Genomic DNA, 12,036 nt, shown 5'->3' with positions numbered 1-12,036 from the left:
ATACATTGTGACAACAAACTGCTTTCGATAAATGTGACATCACAGCTGTTTACATTTATAACAGGTCGCGGGAAAATATTGCAAATGGTAGTTTGAGAAGCATTACTGTCAAAGCAAATTTCCTTTCACATAAGATGAATTATGTTACGTGTGAGAATGTGTGATGAATTTCTTAAATCACAGAATGTTTATCTCTCATTCAAAACTTAACACTTTGAGCACCAGTCACTCAGAAAAATTTCAGGCCCAGAAGACCAGACATTTGTGTCATTACTTAAAAATTTACTGGTGCATTTTTGTGTGATGTATTTTAAAGGGTAACACATGCAAAGGGTAATGCCCTATCGTCACAGCTTTACTTCTGCCAGTATCTCGTCTCCTACCTTCAAATTTCACAGACGCTCTCCTGTGAACCTTGCAGAACTAGCTCTCCTGGACGAAAGGATATTGCGGAGACATGGCTTAGCCACAGCCTGGGGGATGTTTCCAGAATGGGGATGGGGCGTGAGTCGTGCTTGGGTAGCTCTGGTGGTAGAGAGCTTGCCCGTGAAAGGCAAAGGTCCTGAGTTCAAGTCTCGGTCCGGCACACAGTTTTAATCTGCCAGGAAGTTTCATATCAGCGCACACTCTGCTGCAGAGTGAAAATCTCATTCTACGCCCACACTATGTTTCTAAATTGTGAAAATAAAACAGCAAACTTGTTATAATCCTTTACCAATTTTACTGCGACGGCTGTGCAGAGCAAACATAATATTGCAGCTCTTCAGTTCTGTAATAACTGACTTGGATGAGCACATTTTCTAACTTTGTTTTCAGTATAGATAGGATATTTTGATTTCTGCACAGACAGCTAATGAAGAAGAAGAAGAAGAGGAAGAAGAAGAAGAAGAAGAAAAAGGTTAATGTCCCTTCAATGATGAAATCATTAGAGATGCATAATTAGCAATTTCTTGGTATTTACTTAATCTACAAACTGTAAAGGTATAGTTGATTGTTAGATTTTGTTGCATGAATCAGGCATCTTCTAAAAACATGTTGTATTTCTTTTGAATAGTATAACTTTAAAATTAAATGAGTCAGAAAATTTTCCAATATAGTTTCATTTTAACAGGTTCGGAGGCTTAGAGTCATCCTAAGTAGTCTGCAAGCAAAATCCAAGGAACGACAATGGCTGCGCCACCAAACAGCTGGAGAACTTGATGATAGCAAACTCATAGAAGGTGGGATTAGCATATTGACCTGTAAATACACTGACATCACTACATTTTTCTGAATTACCATGTGCGCTAGTGACTATAAATTGCAGATATGGAAAACTGTACTTTTGAAAAACATACCGGGTGATCAAAAAGTCAGTATAAATTTGAAAACTGAATAAATCACGGAATAATGTATATAGAGAGGTACAAATTGACACACATGCTTGGAATGACATGGGGTTTTATTAGAACTAAAAAAATACAAACGTTCAAAAAATGTCCGACAGATGGCGCTTCATCTGATCAGAATAGCAATAATTAGCATAACGAAGTAAGATGAAGCAAAGATGATATTCTTTACCGGAAATTTTCAATATGTCCACCATCATTCCTCAGCAATAGCTGTAGTCGAGGAATAATGTTGTGAACAGCACCGTAAAGCATGTCCCGAGTTATGGTGAGGCATTGGCGTCAGATGTTGTCTTTCAGCATCCCTAGAGATGTTGGTCGATCACGATACACTTGCGACTTCAGGTAATCCCAAAGCCAATAATCGCACGGACTGAGGTCTGGGCACCTGGAAGGCCAAGCATGACGAAAGTGGCGGCTGAGCACACGACCTTCACCAAACGACGCGCGCAGGAGATCTTTCACTTGTCTAGCAATACTTTTTTTTGTTGTAATAAAACCCCATGCCATTCCAAGCATGTGTGTCAATTTTTACCCCTCTATCTATATTATTCCGTGGTTTATTAAGTTTACAAATTTATACTGACTTTTTGATCACCCGGTACTTTCATGTCACTATTTTCCTTCCATGGTTTTGTAAGTAATCCACTCCTGTATGGCTAATATCTTGGTTATACTGCTCTCAAAATTGACTATACAAGTGCAGTGGAGAGAAAAAACCATCAAGGAAAAGAAGCACTAAATTGCTGCAATAACATTGTTAAAGAAATAATGCTGATGATTTTACCTGGTTTTCTAATGCTTCATATGCTGCACTGGACAGTATTCTAGCAATATTCTTACATTCTGTAATGATGTAAATGTTTACTTTCAAACGTACTGATCCAGTTATGATACATAGATATATGCTGCTTCCTGCCTTTAATTGATTCATTTGAAAAGTTTTCTTTGCTAGATTAGGTTTTTATTCTGAGAGGGAATTCTGTTTTTTTGACATATTAATTTTGTTTAGTAATAGAAAATTATCTGACCTGATATCTGCTCTTTGATAAATTTGAATAAGTAATGACAACCATTCACTGTGCGGTGCTAGAACTGACTTGTAGATAGACACGTAAATGAGAACTATAACATGGCAGCCCAGCTTAAATTTTCTTCAGCTACAGACATACAAACATAGCTACATTATTAAGGCACTACAGCCTGACTGAAGGAACAAACTGTTTTCAGAGAAGGAGAGTGGGCTAAGTAACTGTGGGGAGGGAAGTGGTGCAAGGTGCGGAGGGACAAGGGCAGATAGAAATGAAGATGGACTAATAACTAATGAGAGAATGAGGCTCGGCAGATCTTGGAACCAAAAATGGTTTGGGATAAGTGGTTCTGATATATGCAATTAAAATAAAGTGGATATATGCAATTCAAAAAAGTGGTGTTGGTTGGAAATAGGTGGAGGGTTCCAGATGATTTGGATCAACTCATTGAAACCAACATTTTTGTGCTCAGTGTCATGTCTGCCATTAGCTGGTAAACCTTGCCCCCCATCATAGTTTTGCTGTGGCCAGTCATCTGAATGAATAGGGCATGGTTGATTTATGGCATCATGGTGGTGATGGTGGTGGTAGTGGTTGTGGTGATGATTGAAATGAAACACTATGCCTGAGTATCACCAAACGAAGGCATTGGAGCCAGAAACTTTGACAGAAAAATACTGATAGGTCCAAAAGAAAAAATGGAGAGATGGAAATTATACATGGAAAATGGTGTCATATTTGAAAACACGCAAAAGTCCTGTTGTAATCAAAATTTTTGCAACCACAGTAAAGCAAAAATTTTCAGAACATCAGGAAAGTGTTTCCTATTCAGTATTGTTGCCATATTGTGTTGAGAGTCATGGAAAATTTGGTTAATGTTATATGGACTTCAATGACAATCTAAAAACAACAATAGAAACATTTTTGAGGTGATATAATTGATTAATTGTTTTCACTTCCTCATATCCACATAGATGAGTCTTATGAAAGATTCTGTAAACTGTTTATATGGATGTTTTTGTTAATGTATTGCCGACTAATACCATATCCTTAAAGCCTCTCCGTTATATATACTTTCCTACTTTTCAAATTGTCACCCAAGTAATTTGAATTTACTTTAAATCAGTTTTAGGTTTACTCTGGATCAAACTGGAGATGCTAAAATTCCTCTTGTAATTGCACCAGTATTAATTTCTATCATTTTATGAGTGGTACTACAATATCTATTTTCTCTCTCTCTCTCTTTCTTTTTCTTTTTCTGATCATAAAAGTGAACCAGTATGATTTTCACATCTATTATATCACACTGACTGACATAGTTGTATATGTAGTAGTTTTCATATTTTTAGGACTGATTCTGATTTGAAGCTTTTATCGAAGCTGAACTGCATGCAGATGCCTATTTGAAACATCAGTGTACATTAAAAGTTTTATTCTTAGGTCTTACTGGTGAAAAGACAATATTCAGGAGACGAGCAGAGAAGGAACCAGAATTAGGAACACCTCAGTTGAAACCCAAAAGACTCAAGTTTGTTGTTGATGTCTCAGGAAGCATGTACAGGTAAACCATTGTAATACGTCTTGCAAGTAGTGCATATTCTTACCAACAGTCCACACTGCAAATGTGATTTTAATTTGTTCAACCAACTGTTGTACTTTTCAGCCTTGACTCTGTTTTGGCCTGAAGTTGCTTTCATAAAGTGGGCTTCATATGAAAGTCACATGTGGCTAACAGATCATTAAATTAATTACTACCTGTAATTTCAGTATAACACACTGCGCTCTGTGGTCAGAAGAGGCAGACAGATTTCTATAATTCACATTTACTGCATCTGTGTATCTGTATTTATATGCTGTATAAAGTAAGAATTTACGCTTAACTGCTGTGTAATTTTTACTGAGTTAAGTGTATTGGAATATATGTTTTGTCTGTGCTATAGTCTATGTTTTAGATGTTAAGCTTATGTTTTTCTGCTATAAAAATGTTAATAAGTTGTATTCATCAAAGTAAAAATATTTTGAACCACAGTTCATGAGACCAGCATTCACTGCCCTGCAATAATTGATGGACGTTGTTGCTTATCTCAGTGCCATATAATTGCCATTGATTCAAAAACTTGTGGGAAGGAAGGATTACAGCACATACCACATCTTAATAAAGACGTGCCTAGTACATGAACAATTATGTAGATGCAGCATGTGAGAAACAATAGATAAACAAAGCTTTAAGCACTAGATCCATCACATTATGTGTATGTCAGGAATTTGACAAATGCACAAGGACTGTAGAATTAACAGAGAGATGTCACACTCTTAAGAAGACGACGCTTGTAGCGAAGCCTCATTATGACATAACTAGAACATTATTCATGCATGGTTGTACACATATCAAAGGATATTTTTTACTTCCAACAGGTTGAATGGATTAAGTTTGATGTAAAAGTTGAATGAGATGATTCTATTCAATTTGAAAAAGTCTACTTTTCTTGCCATGGTAGATTTGACTAAGATGCACTTACTATAAGGAGTAGAGGGAGACATGTGATGATTCTTCTGATGTAAAAGAATGGTCACTTGAATGAGGCACGTCATGGTCTCAGAGGGTCAATATATCAGACGTGGAATAAATATGGCTGTATAGCAAAGAACTGTCTGAGTAAAACTAAGAATGTCCATAAGTCACAGGCAAAAGCAGCAACAGATACGGCATTCTTCATGACACCAGCATCAGATGTTACCATTGTAACAGGCAGTTGCGCAGATATTCTGATGTATCTACATGTATTTAAAAGCTCCTATGTGATTTAAATTCATCCAAGGGAATACTTAGGTAATAAGTTATTGCAGCAACAAGGAAAATATACATGTAGAAGGAATCAGTTTCACACATGTTCATGTCCTTGTTGGTGTTGCAAAGAGAGAAATTTAAATTACTGGTGTATTTTATATACCAAAAGCGAGTACAAATTTGCTTCCATTAAGTAGAATAAAAAAATAATGTGTGTTTCATTTTATTTAAATAATAAGATTGTCACACTCATGAAGTAGTGCATAATCTTGTTGCCACAGTACTGTTAACAATAGAATGTGTAAACTGGGTCGACTGTTGAACTGACTCATTGAAGCAAAAGTCAGCATTATTTTCAGATGGCAAAAAGAGGCTGGGATATTTGCAATCTGATGCAATGGAAGCTCAACAGAAGGTGTTATATGAGGGACGCTCAGAAAGTAACACAATAATTTTTTTCTCCCGTGGTATTGCTGCTATAATGTAGAAATTTCATGATGATATAATTTGAAGTTTGCACTTTTTTATGTGCAGCTCTAGCACAAGAAGCCTGAACTACAAAACAAAAATGGTGTGCATGTTACTGTCATCAGCTTGTGAAGAGCAGCGAAATGTAGTTCAATATTTGTGGGCCAAAGAGTACAACCCAAGTGAAACTCACAAAGACCTGCCTGGCTCGTATGGGGACAACTGTATGGACCATAGCAATGTCTCCAGCTGGTGTGCATTCTTCCAAGAGGGCTGTGTGAACCTTAGTGATTCGCCACAATCCAGGTGGCTGGTAACAGCTACAAACCCGCAGATTGTCAGAGTCATTGAGGCAGCAATTTTGAACAATTGGCATGTGCAACTGCAGAACTCAAAGTTAGTGCTTGCTGGATGCCTAATAATCTGACAGACGACTACAAGGGCCAGCAAATGATGACAAGCTTGGATCACTTAATGTGTTATGCCACAAAAAGACTTGACTTAGTGAAAGGAATCATTACTGGCGATGAGTTGCGGGCATACCACTACACACCCAAAACAAAGCAGGCCTCTATGGAGTGGAAATATGCTGGTTGCCCAGTACGAAATAAATTCAAAATGACTCAATCTGCTAGAAAAGTGCTTATGACAGTGTTCTGGGATGTGTGTGGTATGTTTTTAGTGGACTTTATTGAACATTGGACCATTGTGAATGCTGCAGCCTACATTAAAAGTTTGGTTAATTGCGTCATGCACTTCGTGACAGTCATCACAACATTAATGCTCACAGTGTCAAACTTCTTCATGAAAATGCTCACTTACATGTTGCTGGTCCTGTTTGTGAGAAAACTGCCAAATTTGGGTGGGAGGTGCACCAGCATCCGCCATACAACCTGGGCCTTGCACCATCGATCTTTCATCTGTTTGGTCCCATGGAGAAATTCCTGTTCAGCCAATGCTTTCCAATAGATGCAGCAGTGAAATCATCAGTCTGTAAATGACTATACTCCAATCAAATGAACTTCTATGAACAGGGTATATTGAAATTGGTACCACAATGGGAGAAATGTGTTAAGAAATAGGTAAAAGATATAAGTTCATTTGTGATTTTTTTTGTTTTGTTACCCATTCATCTTTTCGGTAATAAACTTATTGTGCGTTACTTTCCAATCTTCCCTCGTATATAAAGCAGCTGTCAGCACTCCAGTGTAAAGTACTTAGAAAGCTAGCATACCAAACTTCCTTCCAGTCTTCTATCTCTTGAGCTAAGAAAATTTTTGAATTATTTCAGCTGAATCTGTGTGAACCAAATGAATACATTATCAGCTGGAGTAAGTAGATACTTCTTAACTACAATGAATGATTACTGGAGAAGTTTTTCTGATAAAGTTAAAAACAAGAATTAGATGCTACAGGTCATTCTAATTCTTAAGAAGACTGTTGAAAACAACTGGAAAAAGGATTCATATCTTATGCACCCATAAAGGAAAGAAGTTTTTAAAGACACTCAGACAAACTTCCTGAAACTGAAGGAGTTAACTTCAGACAACCATACTTCATGCCCTGTATTATGGCAGTTTTAGGTGGAGAGTGTTTTGAATAATGGTTACGTAAGATGCCTGCAGAGATCGGGCCTAAACTACCACTGCCAATCCCAACAACCAATTGCGCTGTAGCCATTACCAAATGCTTTATGTACTGCAATTTGCTTTGCATTTTGGATTGCTTGTTCTTTTTTCCCCTTATCTTGAAATGACTGAAGAGACTAGTCCTGGTGCATAAAGGGATTCTAATGCGACTGTCACCACAAGAAAGAGAATCGGCAATCTCTATGACAGTTATGTCAGTGCTGTTTTCATGGAAGCACAGAATGCGGACACAGGATGGCAGCCCTTTGAGAGAGAGATGGGGCTTATTCCCCTGCACTGCTCCTCTCACCTCAGTCAGTCACAGTTCTTGTTTGTTTATAGTCATGGCCAGCTGCCACGATAAACTGTCCACATAATACCAAAATGTTGTTGCCAATTATTGCAACAAAACCACTGCCGAGAAGGGCGGTGCCTACTCTTTGAATTCAACTTATGCACAGAATTCTGGGCAATAGGGTCATTTCAGCAATGTAGCTCCTCAACAGATCACCTACAAAGATTCTTTGCAAGATGATGCTCAAAGAATAATGATCATAAGGAAAGAACTTTGACACTGAAGCATATTTTGCTAAAGGGGCATTGCCTATCTATACAAAAAATGAGTTTAAATGTCAGGCTCTTCAGGCCAAGGAAAGTTGTGTTGAAGAGCTCCTTGAATTGTGTTCCAAATATCAGAAAACACACAAGCTAGTAGTACTTAAGCTTTAAGCTTTAAAGGCCACCACCAGGAACTATTTTGAATTTTACCAAACAATATGAAACAGTTTTAATAATGTTATGCAGGCTTAACTACAGAATCATTGTTTGTGGCCAATTTAATGTTTATTTTCTGTTATTTAACACCTACTGAGAATATTTAAAGTTGTTGATGTCCAATATTGGACTATTTCCCACAGTAAAAGTCCCCGTGTTGATTGAAGGAAATAGTCCAACACTCATTGACAGTTCACTTTTCTGGTATCAGAAAAGAAAAACGAGAAGCATAAACCAAAAATAATCCATTAAATTTCGGGCATACAGCTGCGCAAATAAAATTTCCTCCTCTGATATTTTGGCCGCGTATCGTCCGGCCATCCTCAGAGTGAGTCACAAGACTAACAACAAGATGCCAAGTGCGGCCTTATATGCTCCACCGTGGTGGTACTGCGCATGCGGGTCACAGATGCTGGTTGGTGGCAGAGACATACGCTTACACATGCGCCGCCTGTGGCGAAGGCGCACAGACATTTGATTCGCTTATCGATGTATGATCGGCAGCAATGACACGATGACGACTTCTTTGCTGTTTAATTACTCCAAGAGCCGGATTCCATGCTTGTCCAAATTAAAACCATTATCTCTATTTATTAAATTATTAACTAATCTAATCTCTATAGCTTCCTTGAAGACAGATTCCCAAAAAGAAGAGGTGGATGTTAAAATCTTCACATCACTGTAATTCATAGAATGCCCTGTATCAATACAATGTTCGGCCACAGCTGACTTGTCTAGCTGTAATAAGCATGTGTATCTTCGATGCTCTACACACCTCTCATGAACGGTGCGTGTTGTTTGACCTATGTACAACTCCTCACAATTTCCGCAAGGAATCTGATACACACCCGCTTTACGAAGCTGTAAATCGTCCTTCACAGAGCCGAGTAAAGCTGCAATCTTCGTGGGGGGTTGGAAGATCACCTTAACACAGTGTTTCTCAAGAATACGGCCTATCTTCGAGGAAAGAACACCCACATGGGGCAAAAACGCACTAGATCTGAAGGAATTACTATCTTTTTCCCTATCACATACCTGCTTTTTAGGTTTTGCATTGATTGCTCTAAGAATTTGTTGCTGAGAAAATCCATTCGATTTAAAAATACTCTTGAGGTATGTGAGCTCTTCTTGCAGATTGTCTTTATTGTATATACAGTGCGCCTGATGCACTAAGGTCTTAAGGACACCTATGGTCTGTGAAGGGTGATGGCAGCTACTGGCATGAAGATATAAATTTGTGTGTGTTGGTTTCCAATATACGGCATGCCCTAATGTGCCATCACCTTTACGACGAATGACAACATCCAAAAAGGGGAGGCAGCCATCTTTTTGTACTTCCATAGTAAATTTAATGCTAGCATGGATGGAACTCAAATGCTCAAGAAATCGATGTAATTCATCCATCCCATGGGGCCATACCATGAATGTGTCGTCCACATACCTCCAGAAGACCGTAGGTTTAAAACTTGCTGAGTCCAGTGCCTTGTCCTCGAAGTCTTCACGGAAGACAGGCGGCGCATGTGTAAGCGTATGTCTCTGCCGCCGTCCAGCATCTGTGAGCTGTATGTGCAGTACTGTCGCAGTGGAGCATATAAGGCCGCACTTGGCATCTTGTCGTCAGTTTTGTGACTCACTCTGAGGATAGCTGGACGATACGCGGCTGAAATATCAGTGGAAGAAATTTTATTCGCATGGCTGCGTGCCCGAAATTTAATGGCCGCCGCCACGAGAAGTTGAAAATGCAAACCACAAATAGTTTGTGTCATTATTAAATGAGAAGCAAATAATAATGGTATTGTTAATTATTTTTAGGCCTCAGAAAGCAACTGTGGTAAAAATGACAAACGGAAATCATTGGCAACAAAATTCAATAATTACTTCATCACCGAAAACATTGCGTCCACCAATAAACAAACAAAAATGGATGCTTTAGCTTTACTTCCCCAGACAGTGCATGCACCACTGACTACAATTAGTAGACATAGCTCGTGGTTTCCTTGCTGGTGAAGGCAGTGTTCATTTATCAATTGGAAGTAACCTAGACTTCAGGATACACTACAGATAAGTCTTGTCATTGCAACCAAAATTTCAGGACCGGGGGTGGGGGGGCAGTACCACGTTCTAGCCAAATGTTTACATACTGTATCTTCTTTCTGTTTCATAATCAACTACTAAATAACATGAAGAGCTAACTCCAAGGCAAAGTGTATAGGCAGCTTATTTACCTCCCAGTGTCACATTTCCCAACGGTTTACTGCAATGTATCATACTCAAAAAGGCATTTTGGAGAGATCTTGAATGCGGTGTATGTTAGCTTCACTGCATGCTTAAATTTTTTAGTATTTTCCTTCAATGTTCTGTGCACTCAAATCATGATCATTTGAGTTTGTGTGACGAAACAATGATGTTTCCATGATGTCACCGATCTTGTGCTGTGACTGACTGACATGAGCAACCGCCATGGTAATTTACACACCGTATTTCTCATATTTATACTTGTGTATTACAGAAATATGCATTTTAATTGGTGTAGCACACACAGCCATTCAGCTGCATTGTACATTGCTATGTTAAAATTGCATGTATACCTGTGTCTGGATTTACACTGTTTTTGTTGTCAATTCATATTTACATGGGTCTGGGGGCACCAAGTTCCTTCACTTTCTTCCTGGTCACATGCTCCAAAAGTTAACCTGATAAACTGCACCCTGAATTCATATTGCATTGTTTTTGAACTCATGGTATGCTGCTGTTTTTAGCAAGAAAGTAAAACTCACTTAACTCATGCATAATACAGTCTGAAAAAGATACTTGCTAATAAGGCATGTCAGGTAGCAAGGAAATTAAAATAATGGGACATATTTCACACAGGGGTATGTTTTGCACACATTTCTATGTAGTCATTTTGAAACTCTCTCTAAGTGGTGATACTTATATTACTGTACACTAATGCATTCTGGTGAGACATTTGCAAACTAATTAGAATAGTGTATAGAATAGCCAGTGGCAGAAACAAAAAAAAAAAAACACTCTAAAAACTATCAAAACAATAATACTAAATGGAAATTAGTGATGCATCAGAGCATAATAGAGATATACAGAGAAAGGTATTTGATAGCAAAGTTTCAGCAATTCTGTTCATTCCCTTATGATGTGAGCAATGGAACATGAAGATTGTGTGTAGGTCGATAGGACATGCTTAGGCTGAAACACCGGAGTCTTCAGGACACCCATAAGAGCTGTGCTCCAAGGAAGCCACACCCCCAAACCTCTGCTATGCAGAGCTAAGCAGCATTTGTAGTTGAAGTCGTAGGACTAGCTACCACCTATTCGAAAAACATTGCTTGATATCATGTGTTAACAGTTCCAAAAATGTTGCTGGCGTTGTTAAAATATGTGTGGGAAATGTGAAATGGGTTCTGATGATTTAAGTTTTGTAGTATGTTATTGAGAAATTTATTTTAATATATATTTTGGAGTGGCTCCACCTCAGAACCTGTTATTACAAGCCATGCCAGATTCAAAAGAAAATTTGTAACAGCTAAACTACAAGTGCAAATAGAACTTGATAACTGTGTGTGTGTGTGTGTGTGTGTCACAGTCTGTTAGGAAAGTGCATTATGGCGGCTCTTGTGAACACTAAAAACACTATGACTTAAACTTCTGCCTTCCATTTTGAGACCTGAATGTGTAATGAAGGACCGGAAATAATACATACATCTCGATTGATAGAAACATCACTTCACAAATTGTGTAGTAGTTGTGACCCATATGCACAATAACAACTACTTTACATTTTGTAATGCTGTGTTGGGTCAAGAGAAGAAGGTAAACTTACATGGTCCATTCAGTATGATGTTTAATTGTAATTGAATTTTCCCCTTATACACTGCCTGACAAAGAAAGAAAGCACCCAGAATGGGAGGAGGAAACAAAATCATGGTCTGTGAGGATATGTG

At 38.3% G+C, this 12,036-nt stretch overlaps 1 protein-coding gene across 1 annotated transcript in view; it reads left to right on the top strand.

The window, feature by feature from the left end:
- The window catches only part of LOC124804710 (von Willebrand factor A domain-containing protein 8), a 256,617-nt gene that overhangs the window by 221,149 nt on the left and 23,432 nt on the right, over positions 1-12,036 (top strand). The window contains exons 29-30 of the mRNA XM_047264969.1: positions 1,112-1,220; positions 3,860-3,980. Coding sequence (XP_047120925.1) covers positions 1,112-1,220; positions 3,860-3,980 — 230 coding nt within the window. The remainder of the gene's footprint in view (positions 1-1,111; positions 1,221-3,859; positions 3,981-12,036) is intronic.

Source organism: Schistocerca piceifrons, chromosome 7 (assembly GCF_021461385.2).
Source record: "Schistocerca piceifrons isolate TAMUIC-IGC-003096 chromosome 7, iqSchPice1.1, whole genome shotgun sequence".
Classification (NCBI taxonomy): Eukaryota; Metazoa; Arthropoda; class Insecta; order Orthoptera; family Acrididae; genus Schistocerca; species Schistocerca piceifrons.
Note: the sequence above shows the minus strand (reverse complement) of the source record. Positions and strands in the feature narration are given on the sequence as shown.